This window comes from Paramisgurnus dabryanus, chromosome 15 (assembly GCF_030506205.2).
Source record: "Paramisgurnus dabryanus chromosome 15, PD_genome_1.1, whole genome shotgun sequence".
NCBI classification, from domain to species: Eukaryota; Metazoa; Chordata; class Actinopteri; order Cypriniformes; family Cobitidae; genus Paramisgurnus; species Paramisgurnus dabryanus.
In genome coordinates, this window is record NC_133351.1 from 10,436,031 (window position 1) to 10,458,641 (window position 22,611).

Here is a 22,611-nt window from a genome sequence, read left to right on the forward strand (position 1 = left end):
GGGTCAGATTAGGATGAAAAACAGCAGTTCTGGCTGGATAGGATACAGCTACAGCATAAATCCCATCAAATGTTGGGTTTGGGGGTCAGATTAGGATGAAAAACAGCAGTTCTGTCTGGATAGGATACAGCTACAGCATAAATCCCATCAAATGTTGGGTTTGGGGGTCAGATTAGGATGAAAAACAGCGGTCCGGGCTAGATGGGATACAGCTACAGCATAAATCCCATCAAATGTTGGGTTTAGGGTTAGGTTTTGGAGTAAGATTAGGATGAAAAACAGCAGTTCTGGCTGGATAGGATACAGCTACAGCATAAATCCAATCAAATGTTGGGTTTGGGGGTCAGATTAGGATGAAAAACAGCAGTTCTGTCTGGATAGGATACAGCTACAGCATAAATCCCATCAAATGTTGGGTTTAGGGTTAGGTTTTGGAGTAAGATTAGGATGAAAAACAGCAGTTCTGGCTGGATAGGATACAGCTACAGCATAAATCCAATCAAATGTTGGGTTTAGGGTTAGGTTTGGGGGTCGGTTTAGGATGAAAAACTGTGGCTCTGGCTAGATAGGATACAGCTATAGCATAAATCCCATCAAATGTTGGGTTTAGGTTCAGGTTTGGGGGTCGGATTAGGATAAAAACAGCGTTTCTGGCTGGATAGGATACAGCTACAGCATAAATCCCATCAAATTTTGGGTTTAGGGTTAGGTTTGGGGGTAAGAATAGGATGAAAAACAGCGGTTCGGGCTAGATGGGATACAGCTACAGCATAAATCCCATCAAATGTTGGGTTTAGGGTCAGGTTTTGGGGTAAGATTAGGATGAAAAACAGCAGTTCTGGCTGGATAGGATACAGCTACAGCATAAATCCATCAAATGTTGGGTTTAGGGTTAGGTTTTGGGGTAAGATTAGGATGAAAAACAGCGGTTCGGGCTAGATGGGATACAGCTACAGCATAAATCCCATCAAATGTTGGGTTTAGGGTTAGGTTTTGGGGTAAGATTAGGATGAAAAACAGCAGTTCTGGCTGGATAGTATACAGCTACCGCATAAATCCAATCAAATGTTGGGTTTAGGGTTAGGTTTTGGGGTAAGATTAGGATGAAAAACAGCAGTTCTGGCTGGATAGGATACAGCTACCGCATAAATCCAATCAAATGTTGGGTTTAGGGTTAGGTTTGGGGGTCGGATTAGGATGAAAAACTGTGGCTCTGGCTAGATAGGATACAGCTATAGCATAAATCCCATCAAATGTTGGGTTTAGGGTTAGTTTTAGGGGTCAGATTAGGATGAAAAACAGCAGTTCTGACTAGATAGGATACAGCTATAGCATAAATCCATCAAATGTTGGGTTTAGGGTTAGGTTTGGGGGTAAGATTAGGATGGAAAAACAGCGGTTCGGGCTAGATGGGATCCAGCTACAGCATAAATCCCATCAAATGTTGGGTTTAGGTTCAGGTTTGGGGGTCGGATTAGGATAAAAACAGCGTTTCTGGCTAGATAGGATACAGCTATAGCATAAATCCCATCAAATGTTGGGTTTAGGTTCAGGTTTGGGGGTAGGATTAGGATAAAAACAGCGTTTCTGGCTAGATAGGATACAGCTACAGCATAAATCCCATCAAATGTTGGGTTAAGGTTTAAGTTTGGGGGTCGGATTAAAGAAACCGCACTCATTCTGCGACATTTCACAAGATTATGGCAGTAGCTGTATCCCTTGTAGCCACAACCTGTGATCCACGATTAGTCTTTTATGCACTTTGACGAAATATCGACGTGGCAGATTCTGCCAACAAACCAGTATTTTTTTGAGGCTGGGATTAAGTAGATTTTAAATGGAGGTATTTGATGAACATACATCCCATTTTTGACATGCATTCAGGGCTTTAATTTGCATTTTAGCTTGTCACTTACTAGTTAAAATTACCTTATTGTACTTTGTTTAAACCACCTAATATTATTTTCATATTTTAAAACTGTCACATGTTTGACAGGTGTACAAAAATGTACTGCATAGCAGGAATGACCCGAACAACAAGAAACCAGTCAAGTACACCAATAGTTGAAATCCTCCATATATTAACAATTTTATTTTTTCAATCATATTTTTTCAATCTGAGGCTACAAGGAGTGTATTTAAAACATCAGTGCAGCTGATGGCTCAGCAAAATAACTTGAAAGTGGAAAGCACAGCAGATGGGACCTGTGTATTTTGCTGACATATAATAAAAGAGGATGTGATCATGTGAACAACAGCTGTAGCTTCACTTGTACTACGTTTTAATAAGAAATCTGACAGGTGATTAGTGGAACGTGAGGAAGACTAACACCAATAAGGCACCACAAGTATCTCACCATGATCAATGAGACTTTATACGAAACATGTAAAACTCTAATCAGTGCGTGTTGGGTTACACTCCAACCAACCGAAAACCGGCAAATTAAGTGATTAAACCAAAAGTCAATCATCATCAGAATTTTCCTACACCTGCAAAACAAAAAGGTTTTTCATGATCTTATCTCATGGACTGGACCAGCTAATCTTCAAAAACTTGAAGAATCTTCAATATACAGAGCTGTTCACCCAAAAATGAAAATTATGTCATTGTTTACCCCTATGTCATTTCCTATATTGATTTCTTTCATTAAACATAAAAAGAGATAAGAGATTGTATAGATAAGAGCTGTTTGTTGTTTCACAAAATAAAGGGAAAAAATTCAGGGTCGGTACGGGTGAATGAATGACAATTTCAGTTTTGGGGTGAACTTTCTCTTTAAAGATCAACATTTCCATCGAGGAAGAATCTGTGTTGTCTTTGTTTGGTGTAATGTTTGAGTTAACTTTCAATAATACTGTCTGATAGTTTGCATGTATACACAAAGACATTGACAAGAAGATGAGGCTGGTCCTTTTCTATGGTTTTAACTGTTAAGATGCTGTACGAAAGCATAAAAACATTTATCAGCAACTGAAGCAGATTGTTCTTTGAACATCAAGCAGAGCAAGCAGGCCTCTACCTGAGCACTTAACTGATGTCAGCCCAGATATCAACAGATACATGTATAGTGTCTGCAAACTTCTTTCACCACCGTGAACAGAGAGATAAAACGACAGCATAATACAAAAAAATAAATCCTTCTCCAGCAACACTGTTGATGCATCGGTCTCGCAAATGTCTGTCCTTTCGGACTTCATCCTCCTGCATTTCATGTGATATATTTATAAATCATGTATAAGTCACATAAGATATTAAAATAATCCGAAAACCTTGACTTTACCGTGGTCAAATACAGTATGCCACAGTAGGGTTAGATTAAGAAGTTCATGAATAAACCTCAAACACAATCCCACATTAAGAAACATCACTCACTTGGCCCTCATTACATACGATACTTGTTAAGGCAACATCAACAAATAATATCTGTTTGCCGATTGGATAAATCATTCATTGTGTACTACAAAACCTTACCATCAAGGGAAGCAAAATATGAACATCAGAGTGCACACTTGCAGTCCACAAACACTCGAATTGAAGTTAATCTTTAGGGATTATACAAAGGAGAGCTTATGTTTGTGACAGTGGGAAGCTGGACCAGAGGTTTGTTACAGCAGAAGGCTGTGAAGTGCTCGGGTTCAGCTTTGGGAAGGTCAGAGGTCACGGGTTGGGCTGAGGGAGAACCGGGGAAGAGCTTCGAGCTGCCGTTTTCCACAGCGATTGGTGATACACCCAGCCATCACCCTGACAAGAGGCAAAAACAAAAATTTGATGTTTAGTGTTAAAATGATGTCCGCAGGCCATTTTACAAACAGTGTTGGGTTTTTATAAGTTAAAGAAATTGGTTAAATTAGCCAAAATGTTAAGGCAACCCTACAATGTGTGAAGTTTGACGTTTCAGCTTAAAATACTTCACTGATCATTTGTTATATAGCATGCAAAAAATACCCTTATTTGGGTGGGAGTTGTTTATGCGTGTACCTAAAAAGGGAAACGGCACTTTTTTTGAAAATAGGCTCATTTTAGCTCCTCTAGAGTTAAACATTTGATTTTTATCATTTTGAAATCCATTCAGCAGATCTCCGGGTCTGGCTGTTCCACTTTTAGCATAGTTTAGCACAATCCATTGAATCTGATAAGACCATTAGCATAGCGCTCAAAAATAACCAAAGAGTTATGTTATTTTTCCTATTTAAAACCTGACTCTTCTGAAGTTATATTGTGTACTAAGACCGACGTAAAATTAAAAGTTGCAATTTTCTAGGCTGATATGGCTAGGAACTATACTCTCATCCCGGCATAATAATCAAGAAATTTGCTGCTTTACCATGGCTGCAGCAGGTGCAAAGAAATTACGCAGCGCTGAAAAAGTCCCGTTGGTAACTTTCATATCGACCTAGAAACTAGCAACTTTTAATTTTACGTCGGACTTAGTACACAATGTCTTTAAGTCTAAGACAATAGTATCTTTAGCCACATTAGCGCTAAAATGTGTCAACAAATACATTTAGAAAAGCTTTTGGGTAAAATTAGCCAGTCAGTCAGCGGCCGTGGGCAGGGCTTTGTTTGTGTGACATCACATTAACAAGAGAATCAAAACAGCATGTCTAATGATTTAAGGTACGTGTACACCAAAGTGTCTGAAACGCCAGGCGGATGCCAACTATAGGCACTTGCCAGCTTTTTTCAGCTGAGCGCTTTGGTTGCTATGATACTTCTGCTTAGTTTATCAGTCGTTGAACGAGGTGCCGGTTGGTTGTTGTGATATTTGTCCTGCCCCTCCTCCACTGCAATTGGATGCCGAGTGAAAAGAGACATTGACGAGCTGAGCGTTTCACCCATTTCACCCATTTTCGGTGTCCATTTGTGGTGCCCAGCGCTGAAAAACCACAGAGTGCCGGCCCTCAGCACGGACAAAACCTGCCAGCTGCTGCCGTTTTTAAAAAGCATGCGGCTTCCATTGGAAACAATTGAAAACATACACTGACGTAAATGCCTTTGTGTGCACGCCCCCTAATAGGGATTAATAAACAAGGAGAGGGTGGATTTTTTTTATTGTAGGCTTGCTGTGTTCATACACTGCCAGCACACATTTATATCCAAAATGGATTTTGCATAATATGTGCCTTTAATATGTCCTACTATAATATTATGGAGAAAATAAAAGGGTGAAGATGAAAACTATTTTGTTCTTACTTTGCTTTCAAAATATTTGGTCCTCCACGGTGTCTGTGTCTCTGCACGATGTCTCTCCTCTTTTCTTTGCCTTTCCTCCAGGAAGTGCTTGTGTTCTGTGGCTTTCTCCATGTCTCTTTCTTTTAGTGACTCTGTCACATGTTGCCACAACCGCCTGCAGACAGTCACAAGATTAAGACAGAGCATTAGTGTCAATATGTTTTCAGTAAACATGGCATGGCAATGCACAAATAACCAGATGGTTCTAAAATTATGAAGCTGACCTTTAGGAATAGTTTACCCCAAAATCAAAACTCATGTCATTTTAAACACATATGTGACCCAGTAAGTAGCACAAGTATATTTGTAGCAACAATCCACCGTATGGGTGAAAATAATAACTTTTTATGCCAAAAATAATTTATTAAATGTTTAGTAAAGATCATCTTCCATGAAAATATTTTGGAAATGTCCTAACATATATATATATATATAACATTTTTATATGTATTTATCATAAGTAATATATGTGTTGACGATTATCTCAAAATTTTGATTTTTTTGGCACCCTCAGATTCCAGATTTTCAGATAAATGTTATTTGCCCAGCTTTCATATGATGTATAAATCTCAATTTAAAAATATTTAATCTTATGACTGGTTTTGGGGTTCAGGGTAACACATGCAAATATTAAAGAAATAGAGCATGAGAGGCTGTGCTACAGTATTTAAAAAAAAGGCAGGTTATCATCGCACAATAGTGAATACTATACGGCCTCAAATGCCTTTTTTCATAAAACGGTTACATATCATGAAAATATCAGTTCATTTAAGATGTTACTTTATTAAATGTCATTCTTCTGTTGAAAAATTAAACAGTAACACATCATTACAATGTAACAAAAATGAAATGCAACTTCGTTTAAGATAAGTTTCATCCGACAGGTTTGGTGTTACCTGGATTCATAGGGTCCCTGAAGCTCATTGGGGCGTACTCTTTTTCTGGTGACAGGAAGATTGGTAACATCTGTGACACGGGTCTCCCCGCTTGTGTAGGCAAACTCCAGTGTGCCGTTCCACTCGCCCTGCACGCGACACACCACCGAATTGGTGGGGTTGTGTTTGACCTCTGCATTCACTCTGAGGAACACACCACAGATCTTTGTTACAGTCCACTGCCTTGATTTTATGGACATATAACACAAGAAATAAAACCTGTAGTGCTGTCTCTAATAAGCGCAGCAAAGTAAATGATCTCATTTCATATCTTTAGTGCAAGTCTTAAAGGCACAGCAGCAAATTTAATAATGTTAAGAATCAGCGAGGAGTGGAGACCTGGTAAACTATTTCACAAAATATTGTTGTAAAATTCATCAAAACTAATACAATTAGTTTGTAGTTCTTCTTGGCTGGTATACAAATTTACAATTTTTATAACCTCAATACTGTCGAACACAAGTTTCTCAAACCCTGCTCTGGTGAGCTACCATCCTGCAGACTTCAGGTCCAACCCAGCTCCAACACACCTGTCTGTAATTATCAAGCAACCCTGTACACCTTGATTAGTTGGTTCACCTGTGTTTGATTTGGGTTGCAGCTAAAATCTGCAGGACGGTAGCTCATGAGGAGCAGGGTTGGAGAACCCTGGTCTAACAGAAGGGATAAATGGAGTCACGTAATGTAATCCAGCACGCTCCTGACCTGTGCAGCTTGCCCCCATAGAAGGGTTTTGTCTGAAAGGTGATGACTGCAGAGTAGCCTGTCTTGGCGCAGTTGACATTGACCTTTCCTCCCAGTTCCACCCAGGGCACAGTGAGGATAGAGCGGGCATATGCAGAGGGCAAACTGAAGGTGTATTCTTCACCATGCTCCAACAGGTGCAGGTTACCTGAAGGCACAAAACGTTTATCACCAATAATCAAAAACTGAATGGGTCCAGATCCAGAAATAATAGCAAGGTGTGTTATGATTGGGTTGTGGTAAAAAAAACGCTTAAAGAAGTGTTGTGTTTTCAATCTTCTACATGTGTTTAAATTCAAACCCAGTCACTAATAAATACACTCAAAATATAAATTGTTTACACTCACATAGATTTCAATTCACTTCAGAAGACACTTATTATGTGGTATGGATTACCTTTTGATGATGGATAGGCATTTAATGCATTACAAAACGAGGAAGACCTAGGATTAAGTGCTAAGGGGGTCGCACAGCGGACACGCAGCTCAGCGCCGCCCAGTGCCGCGTCGCGTCTAGGACAACTCGGAGGTATCGTACACCGGAAGTGCACATTAAATAGCGCGAGCTTAGTCAGATAGCGTCTACTTCAAAATGCAAAATATACGTTAGCAGCCAATGTTAATCGTTTATGATTTGAGACAAATATGATGTTATTTAATGTTAAAATATGTGAGTGGCGCTCTGTGGCGCGAGAGGGATTTAAGCAACTTCCTGAGTCGTAGCTGGTGCGCCGGTGTGCGTACACTCATAAAAAACAATATGTTAGGTTTTTTTTAGAACGGCGTGGCTCTGAGCTGCGTGGTTCTGAGATGAGCTGCGGTCGGGTGTGCGACCCCCTTTATACGCAAAGATATTTTACCAAAGATGTGTTACTGCTATTGCTATGAATGGGGAAATCACAATGGTCAATATGGCTGCCCTAGTCCCGCCTTACAATAAAAAAGCCAATCGTCAACCGTTATGACATCCTCTGGGGGAGGGACTTTGTGCATGCTTAGTATCTGACTGGTCTTGCTTCGGCGTTGCAAACATGGCAGCGCAGTGATGCGACTTCCTTAAAAATACTTTGTTATACTGCTTAACCCCCTTCTGATTTTCAGGTGTTTAATCAGTGTGCCTTATTTTGAATTGATTGGTTAATTGGTTTATTGGTTTGAACCACAAAACATGTGATGTCCATTCCAGTGGATACAGGGTCTAAAGGTGTTAAGAAAGGAAGTCATATACTGTACTCTTAGAATGGCATTAAATTATGTACTAATTTCAGGTTTGGGTGAAAAAATTTTATGTTAAAAATAGCACAGAAAAACTATTTGCTAAATCTTTGGAAATCTAAAACATCCAACAAACAATTTGAAATTCGTAGAAACTGACCGTGAGGTAGGCATTACCTTCTCCAATCATGGAGACACCAATGGACATGCCCATAAACTTGCTCTTGGTCCACACATGCGTGTTGACACACATCTGCCTCTCCTGGCATTCTGCATAGAAGCCCGACACGGGTGGATGATGGGAAACCTGCTCAGCCACAAAGCGGACCTCGTAGCAGTCCGAAGTGCATGAAGTCCCCTCTTTCGAGACCCCTGTAGGTGATGCCGTCGCTTTGGGTACTCTCCAAGAGCAGTGGAAAGTTTCTCCTATGATGGGGTTGTAGGGCTTCTTGGCAATGGCACCTTTGCGACCTTCGTGGAAAGAAGTGAGGTAATATTCCACAAATCGGACCATGCGCTCCATCGGGCTGGGACCATCGGTGATGGCCACGAAAAGGTCCGGGTGTGACATGAAGTCTGCGTACATCTCCAGAAGAGACCGCTTTTCTAATATGAAGGTAGGGAGCACCACCTATGCAAGCAAGAGGAACACCACATTACATGTTTTTTTTGCATGAATGATTTTAATTATAGATGTAACGGCTAACGGGAGGTTTGAGAAAGACTGAAACTAAAGAGCCATTAATGAGATGGAGCTGATATACCCTGGTGAGGTCCATTCCCAGTTTGAGCTGAGAGAGGAGGTGCAGAATGACACTGCGCTCCTCTTCGACAGCACCCAGCTCTTCCTCTTCATCCAGAGAGGAGTCATCCACCTCCTGTGAGAAATCAATCTCCTCCGGCTCCTGAGGCACCCAACAAACTGAATCATTACATCCTACTTAACCTGTTATTAAAAACAAATCTACTGTACAAATGGACTGCTTAAATAACTATGCTATACTAAGAATAACTATGCTTTCTAAAATAGTGGACACTATGCTACTATTCAGCGATGTAAAACAATGTTGGGATATATAATAACTTATTAAACTTAAGTTTACTCAGGTTAATAGGGATTCTTGTCAGTCAGGTAGGCTTAAGTGTTGTTTACATCAAGGCAACTGAAGTGAAAGATTACTCTGAGACATGTAGACTAGATCCTAAGAGACGTTTCCAAAATGACAACATTGGTTAACACAACTTTCTTTAGCATTTCTAATTATTGTTATGAACAAAATCTTGCAAGACTAAGTGATTCCATTTAACACTTGACAACTAACACTGAGTGCCACGCCCAACGTTTCTAGGCATTTAGTCTATACTTAAAATTGACTGAATATCATTGCATTTAGCCCTTTTCAGACACAATTACAGAAAATACATGAAAAATCTGTCTGGGATTTGTCTGGGGATCGTTTGATTTTTGTTCATTCACACTGATTTTCAATGATTTTCTTGAATCAGTGCGTGTATTCACACACAACTTCTAAAGATGCCAAGGAGAAACCTTCCGGTCTCTCTCATGAAGCCAATACGGAAGTGAGTTGAACTGCAATTCTTGGTCTATATAGCTAATTTTGCACTTCATCACAGCTGTGACAGGGTAAATCTTTTGATACTCATCAATTTGAATTATATTAAGCCTTAAAGTTCTGCATAATTAAAGGCCTGTCCACTTGAGTGACAGGTGGATTGTCGCTGCTGTCACTACTAGGGGTGCTTTCCCAATTTTATGGCATTTTCAAACTGGGATTAGGCGTTTTAACCATCCAATCAAAAAAGTACGGAAGCCCTGAAAAGCCATACATCATTACGTTTATGCTGCGTTTACACCAGCCGCGGTAGACGCATCAAGCACGAGTGATTTCAATGTTAAGTCAATGTGAAGACGCATTAACGCGCGTCTGGAGGTCTCGCGACGCTAGACCTCCAGACGCGCGTCAACACGCCTTCACTATGACTTAACAGTGAAATCACTCACGCTTGATGCGTCTAATTCGCATGAATGGCGCAAATTGAGCATCTGCCGCGGTTCACGCGAATGGTGCTTTTTGTGCATTTTGCGTTTAACACGAATTTGCGGCTTACGCCCGAGTTGAAAATTTGAACTTTGGCGGATTTTCGCGCCGCATTAACCAATCAGGAGCCTGCTTGCTGCTGTGGCGGCAGCCCAGATTCACTCATTCAACATGTCCGTGAGCAGTCACCCAGAGCTATATGACACAAGTTCTTATTCTATAGAGACAGGAATAAAAAGGACCTCGCTTGTGTCAGTGAGGATATTGGGCAACCTGGTCAAATGCTTGCTTTTTCTGTGCATCTAGAGCAAAGTAAAATGCATTAAAACAAACTAGGCGCGATTTTGACGCCTCAAACGCGGCTGGTGTAAACGCAGCATTAACACCTATTTCAGTTTGAAAACGCCCCAAAATTGGGAAACGCCTCTTTTTGTTCTGCAAAAAGACCTCCCTCTCAAATGGGCTCCACTTATGTCTTGCCGCATTGGGTTATTTGCAACTGACGCACACTCATCATGAATGTTGATCTGCATTTAAAAACCCTGTGTCAAAGAGCTGAAGGATAAACTCTTGTTGCAATAACACTACGACAAACCCCTACAGCACTGTTTCTGACTGTTTCTTTTGTTCACACAGGACATGTTCTGTAAATGTTACAAATGTTAGTAGATGCCCTTTATGGGAACAATTCCAGAATCAAATGGGACTTTTTTTGTGTGAATGGGGCTTTAGATAGCAAAATTTAAACCAAGTGGCATTTAGCACAAGCACACTTTTCAAGCAAATCAATTAACAAAAAGGTTTTGCTTAAAAATAAAGTTGATTTTTATTTTTATGTTAAAATACCAGTAAATGTTATTATTTCTATCCCAGATGAAACTGTAAGTAAGGCATTTGTAAAGTGTAAACACTAGATAGCGTTTGATAAATCATAAATATTTTTTAAGTTATGTTCAGTAATACTGCTGATTTACAACTAGTTCACTTGTGGTTACTCTGCTAGCACACCTGTGTGATCCGTGCAGCCAATTGGTTATAAGTAATGAAATAATTGCTAACAAAGGTAATGCTAGTTTAGTCTAAATCTACTGCATAATGTGTGTGAAGATGTCACTGGGTTTATTCAATGACATTCATACATTTTTAAATATGGCTTTCATGTTTAAACACCTCTTAGAGCCAGACCAATTTGACCAGACCAATCAAAACTGCCCACCACTTATTCTAGAATTCATTTGCAATCGGAGTAAAATTCTAAAAATAGAAAAACTAACTAAATACATTGCAAACACTGTCTGCATTTAGATGCAAAAGTTTAAATGGCATATCTTACCCCGACAATATCGCAAGAGTCCATTTCCAAATGATCCAGAACCGCTCCTTCTGTTTTTCCATCGTCTTTGGTGAGGCTGGGTAATGTTCCTCCATTCTTTAGGATGTCTGGAAGTTTTGGTTCCAGCCACTCGATGGCGGGGCCTAGCGGAGAGACAAAACCCGGCTCAGAGGCGCTCATATCGCTGGCCACACCACTAAGGCGACCACAAGCCAACAGCAACCTCTAACACCACAGGAATCAACTGACACAGAGCTCTGAATGGAAACCTGAACACAGGGTCTCACAGGAGCCCGGCCCATAGGTAACTTGTTTGTTTATTGGTGCAGAGACTTGTCTGCTCGTGTTCATGTAATTAGAAAGTTCAGAAAGTTGACAGGTTGCATTTGGACTACTTGAGGTCCTAGAGAAGTTTAGGATGTTTGTGTTTTTTCAAGGAGAGACCATCATAAGATATGTAGGCTTCCAGGCTAGCCTTTGCTGAATCAAGTTAAATATTGTTCAAGTTTTGCAAAAGCAATGTTTGGCAAAACATTTGTAAATCTTACAGATGTATTCCTCTAGGAATTGACAGGGGTATGGCAACACAACTTGGGAAGTCTGTCAAGTACCGCGCTTGGCTGACGCCAGCAAGGGTCCGGTTACCTGCAGAAGTTTATCGGTAGCGGATACAGTTGCTCATTAATTATAAAACAATATTCCACTCTCTAAGCAGGGGCTCAGGTCATAAATTCTACAGGTACAAACATGACCTGAGATTACAGTATGTGCCATCATAAACAACTGCCGTATTTCTTTCATATGAAATGGGAAATGAGCTGGCATTTCCTGACATTAGTTATTTGGTGCACATTGACCACAAGACGTGAGCAGTAAGGCTTATCATGTTGGGTATTTTGATCTTATCGCATTGGCCTGGATTGCACATACTGTAAAGTCCAATGAGTCACAGCGAAAATGTGATTTTAGGTATTCAATAACCATCTGATAGCGTATTGGAGAAGCAGAGTTTCTCTTGATCTCTAAAAGAGATCATTATTTATTTTTGAATTGCATTTCTATCGCACATATAGCGATAGAGATGTGAAGGTAATGATACTTTACGTACTGTGTTTACAATCATTACTAAATGACAGAAATATTGTGTTTTTTGGAAACTCGACTGGTAGAGCATGATTCTAGCAATGCCACGACCTTGGGTTTGATTCCCAGGGAATGCGTTGACTGATATACACTTTTGACAAAAGTGGCCTCCAAGTGCATTAATGAAACACCTTTTGCATGTCTTTCTGAAGGAGCTCAATATTAAAAACCTGCAGCAGAAGTTTATTTTTAACCAGGTCGCTTATCAGTTCAGTATGATCTTAAGTCTGAGCTGTACATTCTTGTGTGGATTGTTTAGTGCAGTGGTTCTCAAACTGGGGGCCGGGCCCCAGGGGGGCCGCGAGATGGTGCCAGGGAGGCCCCAGTTTTATGACATTTTATAAAATACATGAATTTATCATGAATTTTGTGTAATAAAAAAATAAGGCTACTAACCAACAGCACTTCTTTGTATAATTTAATGTTTAATTAAAATGTTAAGTTTGAGAACTGTTTTTTTTTTCATACATTTTCTCTGGGGGGCCGCGAAGGAATGCATCGTACACAAGGGGGGCCGCATGCTGAAAAAGTTTGAGAACCACTGGTTTAGTGAACAATCATGAATTTCATGTAAACCTTAGTATAAAAAATAAAGCCCTTTTTGACCACTTCAACAATTAGCAAACAAATCAACAAACACTGCCAACTTCGAAATGAATTGTTTTCAAAGGTGCACTGCGTAACTTTTATGGTGCGTTCACACCAGACGCAGAAGAAGCGAGTGATTTACATGTTAAGTCAACACAAAGACATGAATAGGCATCCTGCGGCTTTGTAAGCACGAACGGCGTGGCGCGAATTGAGAATTTCGAGTGTTGCCGCGTGATGTGAAAAATCCTTTGGCAGGTTTTCACACCGCGCTAACCAATCAGGAGCTTGCTCTAGTAGTGACGTGATTACAGGAAGCGAGCGGAAATACAAAACAACAATGCAGGACAATCGTCATTGCTATACAGACATCTTTGTACTTTTACAATAATTAAAAGGATCTTGTTTAAAAGAAAGTAAGCGAGGAGTTCAAAGGTAAATTTACTCAATTTGAGCTATATATTTTAGCAATGTTCTAATAACTCAATAGACGGAATAACCGTTTCTCAATATTATAGACACACAAAGTGTAAATTTAAGATTAGATTAGGTGAGAATATATATGTAAAATATTCAAATCTGCAGCCGATTAGCAAACATAGTGCCTTTTTGAACATTTGCTTATAAAGGAGTGGGTGAAAGCTCGGATCTGCCGGCCTGGCAGAAGCCCCTCCCATGACGCGAATTTACACATGAATGTCTCAATTGACTAAAATTTCACGCGCACATGAAGCGAGTAAACTCAAAATGTTGAAGCGTCCAATTACGTGCGAATAGTGCGTTTTTGCCACATCTTCCGCGTCTGGTGTGAACACACAGTAAGAAGGATCTCTGGACAAAAATGCAATATAATATACATAACTATATTATCAGTGCGGTATAAAGACCTCACAAAATGAACTGTATTATTTTATTACCTTAAAATGAGACATTTTTATCTACAAACACCGTGGGTCCCCTTTCGCACATGGAAGTCGCCATTTCGTGCCGCCATGTTTTTACAGTAACCCTAAACGGAAATACTGATCTATACACCACATTTTGTCACTATGTTGTCTCAGACGATGATGTGTTTGTACTGTGGCAGTTACCGTGGCTTCACTATGCGTTTCGAAAGGGAGGGGTGAGCTGTGGACAGAACCGTTGGTTGCAGTTCACAATCTCACCACTAGATGTCGCTAAAAATCTACACAGTGGACCTAAGTGGAGGAGTAAAGCAGCGAGTAAAAGAAGCTCTAATAAAAGCAAAAACACAGGATCAGCATCAGTCCATATCTCCTGTGATGGAGGCAGTGCCTATAAATAACCTTATAATCTGGTTTACTGGCAGAGCATTGCTTTTATTTAATATCGAAGGACTGCAGGTGCATGAGCCAAACAATACGTCAAGGCCTACTGTACAGGTCTATGGTTATAAGAGTAAAACAGGGAAAAACTGACATACGTTTTGTATTAAAAATGTCCTGCTTTAAAATGACCTGAATGAACAGAAACCAAATCTGTATTAGGGGTTTTAGAAAATACAGATACATGCGAGTATTGTGATATCGGAAATGCAATATCGATAGTTTTACAATAAAGATGATTCATGGCAGTTATTTCATTTGGAGTTTACATCCTGACCACTAGATAGTATTCCTCTTATCTCTGAACTTAAACAGTGACAGGAAAAACTACCATAAGGGCGTGCCACAATTTTTTTTGCTAATGTTTGCATATGGTGGTGTGTTCTCAATGACAGCTTTCCTAAAATGATATCCTATCCTATTCCTAAAAAAGGAAATACACCAATATACTGTCTTGCTTTACAGCACAGCAATGTATCGCATCAAGTGCATCGCATCATCTGTACTGTGATGCGTATCGTATCGCAAGATTGTTGCTGATACACAGCCCTATTCTGTATACTGTTTTTCTCTGCATACAATGACACAAAAGTCGTAATTTATTTTTTCACCCTTTATCTGACCACTTTTTTTGCCTGCTTCGCCTTTAAGACATCTTTATAAATACTCTTGTTGCATGATAAATGAAGAGCCGCCCTTTGCTGTGCTTAAACGCAGGCATCGGCTTGGCTGACTCTGCACTAACATAGTTGGCGCCATCCCATCCTTCAACAACAGCTTTTGTAAATCATTTAGTACACTGTGAAAGCACAAAACAATCCACTTTAAAATGTACGGTACAGCACAAACTGTTCCAAAAGATCAGTATGATGAACTTCTGATGTGGTGATCCCGACAAGAAATAAGGTAGCAAGCAAAAGGTTTGGCGAATGTAGAATATTAAACTCATTACAGTTAAAACACAGATCAACACAGACAAATACAATCCCTCACCACCAAGAGGAAATTTCTGGCGAGCCATTTGCTGGAGATGGAGAATTTGCAGGCAGTCACTGAGGCAGGTCATGGTGGCCAATGATGTGGCTTTCAACAGCAACAGGTCTTGGTCCAATGGAGACGGACCCTGGGAGGGCGGCAGACCCTCAATGCTCTGGATCAGGTCTCTGTGCTGGCCCTGGACCTGATTCATCATCTGAAACAAGACATAAACAGCCATTTCAAACAGATGATTTGCCTTTGTCAAAACATAAAGAATAGGCAGTTAAAGTGACCTAGTCTCACCTCTCTGGCTTCCATTAGGTGATCAGGTAGCGTGGACTTCCGGTTTGAATACAGAGACGAACTGCGCTGTAGCTGGGACAAACCCAACATAGAGTTTGTGTTCTGGCTGACCTTGTGCTGAGATCCTGGAGAGCTGCCCTGAGACATCATGGAGACGCTACGAGTCTGCAGAGGGGGATTTGTCTGTGGGATTACAGGCAATAAATGTATAAAGTGAAAGCTGACCCAAAAAATGGACATATCTACTTGTGTATTTCATGGAAGAAAGGAAATCAATGATTTCTTTAAAGGGAACACATCATGAAAATATGACTTTTTCCATCTTTAAGTGCTATAAATGGGTCCCCGGTGCTTGTATCAACCTAGAAAATGTGAAAAAGAACAACCCAGTAACTAAGTTTTGGTAAACTATTCTCTGCAAGCATGTGAAAAAATAGCTCATTGAAATTTGGCTCCCCTTGTGATGTCAGAAGGGGATAATACCACCCCTTAATCCGCACTATCCAACCATGACACTGCCATTTAGTGCATTTAAAAGGACACGCCCAAAAACGGCACATTTTTGCTCACACCTACAAAGTGGCAAGTTTAACATATATTAATAAATTATCTATATAGTATTTTGAGCATGCATACTCTGGGGACACAAAAGATTTATTTGACATCCTAAAAAAGTCTTGTGAAATGTTGCCTTTAAGCATCATTATGAATTAATAGATTGTCAGAGACTGTATTAGATCTTGTTACTGGCTGTAAGCCTCACCTTGCCCATCTCCTCTGTATGGTGCTGGGCACAGACCTGCAGCCGGCTGACCCAGTGTTGGCGCTCCTTTGCATCCGAGGCTGAAAAACAAACATAAAACAACTTTTCAGGATAATAGCCTTACATTATGAGAAGTATCAGGCTATTATTTTAGATCTGATACCTAAACTTATATTAGTAGGAGGTTACTTTTAACAAATAGCTTGTGGTCTGGTTTAGACAGTACAAGGTGTCATTTATACTTTTATATATAAATCTATTCAGGAAGTAAGACATGCGGTAACCTCTGAGTTTGTATTGCTCTCCGCTGATGGCATTGACAGTGAAGGTGTGCGAGTCTTCATCGCTCGGTGAAATCACAGCACCGGCTAGCGGCAGTGAGCCCCGTGGTTTCTGATTCTTGGACTGCTCATTCACAAAGTATTCAAGCAGCCCTGCCTCATTGTTGAGAACGAAATATCTACAATAGGAAAATATTTTGGTTTGGTATAAAGGGGAGAAAGTTAATATAAAACATATACTGTAAGCAATCTGAATATGCACATGATCCACTTTATAAGATGTTTACTCACCGATACTGCCATCCAGTCACAAGATTGGTGTACTTCATCAAATATCCATCCACTTTTTCCATCAGATCACTTAAGTAATGGAAAATAAAAGTTGTATTTATTTTGCAAACTATAACAAAACGACAGATCACTAAAATGACTATCATAAATATTTTTCACAGGTTACTGGGATAGTGATGTGTTATAGATACTGCTGAGCCGGATCCGGGACCACTATTATTATTGTACTGAACTTTTGTTAAAGAGCACCTATTTCATTGATAAAAACAACGTTATTTTTTTGTATTTGGTACTATTTTTCACATACCATAAATTTTTGTAGCTCCAGATTTCGTTCTTCCTAAAACGTCAGCCGGAAATGTGACGCTCCTTACCATGTTTGAAAGATTCGCGCACAATACAATGCATAACTTTAGGAGTTAACTTACAGGCCGAAGCGGGAGAAATTATGATAATTTCGGTCTTGTCTAGGTCAACAGGCCCAGGAAGTAAACCGTTGCCTACAATCTGTGTGTTCGTTGTAGTCCAAGAAAAGAAATTTAAGTTGGACACGATAACTTGCGTCATCGTTTACTTTAGGGTTAGTTTTGCATATCGTTAACATGTACTAATACACACTTACACTCCAAGGGAAATGTAAAAACGTGAATCGGATAATTGGTGTTTTTTAATGAACGCATTTATAATATAAAACACAGAAGTTAAAATGAGTGAGAAATGCACTGAATAGTCATTCTGACCAGAGAAAAACAATTAGCCCTTTCTGTTGGTATATTGCATTGTGTGAATGGCAATGTATGACAAATACAGATCAAGCTTCATTATGCAAATCTAAAAGGAAATAGTTTCAATCGTCAATCACACACCCATATGTCATTCCAACCCTGAAGCATTTCCTTTCTTCTGGTCTATCAGCTTTTCCAATAAAAAACATCCTAACATATCCTGTACACACTGTAAGAAGTAGGTAACATGACAGAAAATCTAATGGATTTCATGGTTATACTTGGAATTGTGGACTAACAAGTTGTTTCTCCGGGTCTCTACTGGTAATGTGTTGGTGGGATGATACCAGGTGGATCGGAATCAATAGCATACTAATAAATCCTACTGGAAAATAAGCCAAAACATAAAGGAATTCCGTGGTTTGGTTTTAATAGCGGGTGGGCCATTATGGCATGTTAAGTAAAACCACTGGAGTTTGTATTATTTTCTTAACATGTGTGTTTTACAGTCGAAAGAAAATAATAGCTGTTTTGAACAACATGAGGGTAAGTAAATGACAGCAATTTGGCAGAAATCATAGGTTGGCGGGTAAAGTAATTACTCTGGTTCTGTTGGAAAGTGTGTGAAGTAAAATAGAAAGAAAATATAAGGGATTTAAGTAAAATAAAACACGCAAAAACCTCACAGATGTTATAATAACATTAAAGTAGTATATAATGTCTACAGTACCTGTACTGCCAGGATTTGGAGCCCGTCCTGCAGGAACTCTGTAAGCCGCTATGATGCTCCACTACAGCTTCGGTCTGCATGATCAACTACAAAACAGTTTTACCTGTCGTACAAAACACTGACCAGCTGATTTCATACAGTCAAACACACATGTAGATAATCTATTATAGTCGCCGTTTTAATCATCGCAGTAGTCTAATGTTGTGAATTACAGAACCTCTGGCATGTTTATGTCTCTCGTGCAGCCATGACAGACCGTGAAGTCATCTTGAGCTGCATCATGTGACAAGCTGGTGCGCTAAAAAAATAAATTGTATTAAGCCACACGAATTTATTTAATCGAATACTTTGGCTATAATTATTTTGTTAAACGCGTGGTAATACGATTACTGTGGTTTATTCAGATATATATTATCATTTTAATTATATTTTTTACTTTCGAAAATCCACATCATCTACTCTTCAAATTAAAAGTCCTGGGTGGAGGCCAGTGTGTGGAGGCGCAGAGTCCTCGCGCTAGTTCCGCTGTTTCTGATTGGTCAGATGTGATAATACCACTACTGACGTTCAAATGTAATTCATGATTTAAAAAAATATTAAACACGATTAAACTGTATTTTTACACATTTAGCGAATTTATTAAATAAATGGAAGAACTGCACTATGAAAAGAATGGCTAAAACAAGACTAAGCTGGTTTTAGCTGGATAAGCGGATGGTTTTAGAGGGGTTTTGGACTTTTTACTAGCTGGTCAGGCTGGAAGACATCATTATGCTCTACAAACCACAGAACAGAGCCATCATAAGGAGATGTACTGTAGGGCATTTACCTTTTCTGGCCTCCTCAAAGTCCGCAACTCAACCCCATCAAGAAAATTTGGGGCGAGTTGTAAAATAAACTGTATACCCCATCAAAGAAAAAAATAAGAATTTCATTGCACCCAGTACAGATGGCAATAATGATTCTCAACTTGATTCTGAAAAAAAATGTCTGTATTTGTTCTCATAAACAATTATTTTTATTCAGGAAAAAAACATTTAACAGTTCAATTTATAACTCAAAGGGAGATGACTGATTGTTAACATTTCTTTCAGTCGTGAATATACAATACAAAACAAAGAAAACAAGTAATGAGAGATGTAGTATGATCTTAGTTAGTTCTGCATAGACTTGTCTTTGGCCTTGCATGTCTCATGGCTTGGCATTATCTTCCCCTATTTTCAGTTTTTTCTGTCTCTGTATCTTATACTTTTGTATGCTCATCACATTTTGTGTAGCTGAATGCAAATTTGTACTTTTTGTAAGTAAAATGGTTAATTAGCATTTGGCTATTTAATAAATGTTCATACTATGTATAAAATGTATCACTTTCAGACTAAACTTAAGAATATACAACATTCAGAGAAAGAATAAACTCAAAATACACTCTTAAAATGAAGGTTCTACACCATGCAATAGAACAACCATTTTTGTCTGTATGGTTCCTTTACAAACTTTCAACATCTGAAAAATTTTTCTGTTTCACTAAAGATTCCTTGTAATGGAAAAGGTTGGTTAGACTATAAAAATGTAATAAATTATTTATTTATTTTTTACTTTTGAATGAATGATTATTTGGGGAACCAAAAATGGTCCTTTCAGGCCAATGCTGTGAAGAACCTTTTGTTGCAACTTTATTTTTAAGAGTGTAAATAATTAAACACATTTTAATAAAACCAAAATTACTACTACTGTGTGTAGCAATCATTTAAAAAACATCTGAATAGAAATTAGTTATTTTATAAGACTTTTAATCCTTTATAACAAATAAAAATACTAAATGAAATTTTCTCTATAAAAAAACCTGCCGTGTTATTTTCAACCCAGCGTTTGGGCAAAAAGGGAGGAACCCAGCCAGAAGATGTTTATATTTGAACCAACAATGGGTTTAAACAACCCATCATAGGTTAAATTACAACCCAACGGTTTGGGTTTGTCTCTTTTTTAAGTGTGTGGACATGACAATAACAATTTATCTTCAAATTCCAGAAAGGAAATCTTCTAAAAAAAGTCTGAAATATTTATCTGCCCAGTTAAAACTGATACTACAGTATTCTTGTGTAAATACCCATAATAGAAAGGCATTTTACTAGAGGTTGATTGAGAGTACAAAATTTGTTCAGTAAAACAATAAACTTCTACAAAGATAAAGCTCATCCAATTCATCATTATTTCAGTATAACAAAAACAATACATAAACAAAGTAAATAGCAATTCATACCAAAATCGCACCATTTTTGGTGGGGAAAATCATTGTTGTAATCAGATCACGTCGTCTTATGTATACATTTTGAAATCACTCTGAAAACTAAAATTCTATTTGCTTCATATGTCACATAGTGTTTAAGTAACACTCAAGAAATAAAATATTGTACATATATTAAAAAAATTATATCATAATATAAAACAGAAAACATAGCTACAGTCATATCCAAAAGGCTCTAAAATTGAGTTTAAGTTCGCTAAAGCTGCCATGTTTTTGTAACACAGTCAAAATAGGTAACCTGCAATTGAATTGAAATTAAAACATTTTCTAACCTAATAAAGAAATGTTACAATTCCAAAACTGTTTAATAGTCAAATTTATGGTATTTAGTTACAGCTGCATCCTCACACTTTTATTTAAAGATAAAAAGAACAAATTAAATAGGGAATTACATTACATAAATTATTACTAGTCTTCTAATACCTAAACTATCTATTTTTCTAAATATCTAAATGGTCATATAAACTGTGTCTCAGTTTGTTCCCAGATTATTACGTTTTTACTCAATTAAAAAATGTAAGATATTGGGGCGGTTTCCTGGACAGGGTTTAGATTAATCCACAATTGGGTTTATATTAAGACATTGAAGTAGTTTTTACAAACAAACCTTACAAAACAATGCTGGTGTGCATCTTGAGACAAAACAATGTTACTAATATATGTTACAGTAAGTATGTCAGTACAAGGTGTTTTTAAATTAAGTCAGCTTTTAGTCTGGGACTAGGGAAAGCCCTGTCTGGGAAACCGCCCCATAGTATTTATCTATATAAAAAGTGTTTTCTATATTTTTGTTCCTGTTGCTCCTGCAGAAAAACAATCAATACTTGCTTCCCAATAACATGTACAGTGACTCAGTCAAAATGTTTTTGAGAAATGTTTAGACTCAGAACTAATATTTGCACTTTTACAATTATTATGGATAACGGAAACAGTGCCATTTCGATACATAAATAAAACACCTAAATAAATAAAATAAATAAAAATACTAAATAAATTAAACAAAATGCACTACAGCAAAAATCAAAGTGTTCTATAAGGTGTGCAGAACTGAATGGCAAAAATTTTATGAAACAATACTAATTAAATGGCACCTTGTTAGCAAATCGATAATGTTAAATGTTTTACTCTAAATTCATGAAAAAACTATATTTCAGCTCATCTCCTGCAATTGAGATATTCACAACTAATTGTTAGAAGACAATATGTAAAAGTTGCAACCCTTGTTAGCACAGCCCTTTACAACACAAACCTGGCAACACATACAAGGTAAATAGAGAATCAGAATTAAACAAGACTTGAGTGTTGTTAAATAACCATTTGTAAGAATTGAAAAAGTTTTAAAACGTTTATATGCAATGGGGCCCAAAAGTCTATTACTTACTTCCATTTTCTTATAAGAAAAATCTAGATAATTTACTCACCACCATGTCATCCAAAATGTTGATGTCTTTCTTTGTTCAGTCGATAAGAAATTATGTTTTTTGAGGAAAACATTGCAGGATTTTTCTCATATTAATGGACTTTAATGGAGCCCAACATTTAATACTTAACTCAACACTTAACAGTTTTTTTCAACGGAGTCTCAAAGGACTCTAAACGATCCCAAACCAGGCATAAGGGTCTTATCTAGCGAAACGAT

The 22,611-nt window shown here is 38.3% G+C and overlaps 1 protein-coding gene across 1 annotated transcript; it reads right to left on the reverse strand.

Moving 5' to 3' along the window:
* Window positions 1–2,064: 2,064 nt before the first annotated feature.
* Window positions 2,065–18,960, reverse strand: osbpl11 (oxysterol binding protein-like 11). Its single transcript, XM_065252048.1, has 13 exons — window positions 18,668–18,960; window positions 17,213–17,281; window positions 16,925–17,100; window positions 16,641–16,720; window positions 15,878–16,060; window positions 15,590–15,788; window positions 11,520–11,662; window positions 8,891–9,031; window positions 8,304–8,757; window positions 6,874–7,060; window positions 6,130–6,312; window positions 5,195–5,348; window positions 2,065–3,742 (listed from the first exon to the last, which is right to left on the reverse strand). The coding sequence occupies exons 1-13, from the start codon at window positions 18,745–18,747 to the stop codon at window positions 3,659–3,661; spliced, it is 2,133 nt and encodes a 710-aa protein (XP_065108120.1). The 5' UTR covers window positions 18,748–18,960; the 3' UTR covers window positions 2,065–3,658.
* Window positions 18,961–22,611: the final 3,651 nt, after the last annotated feature.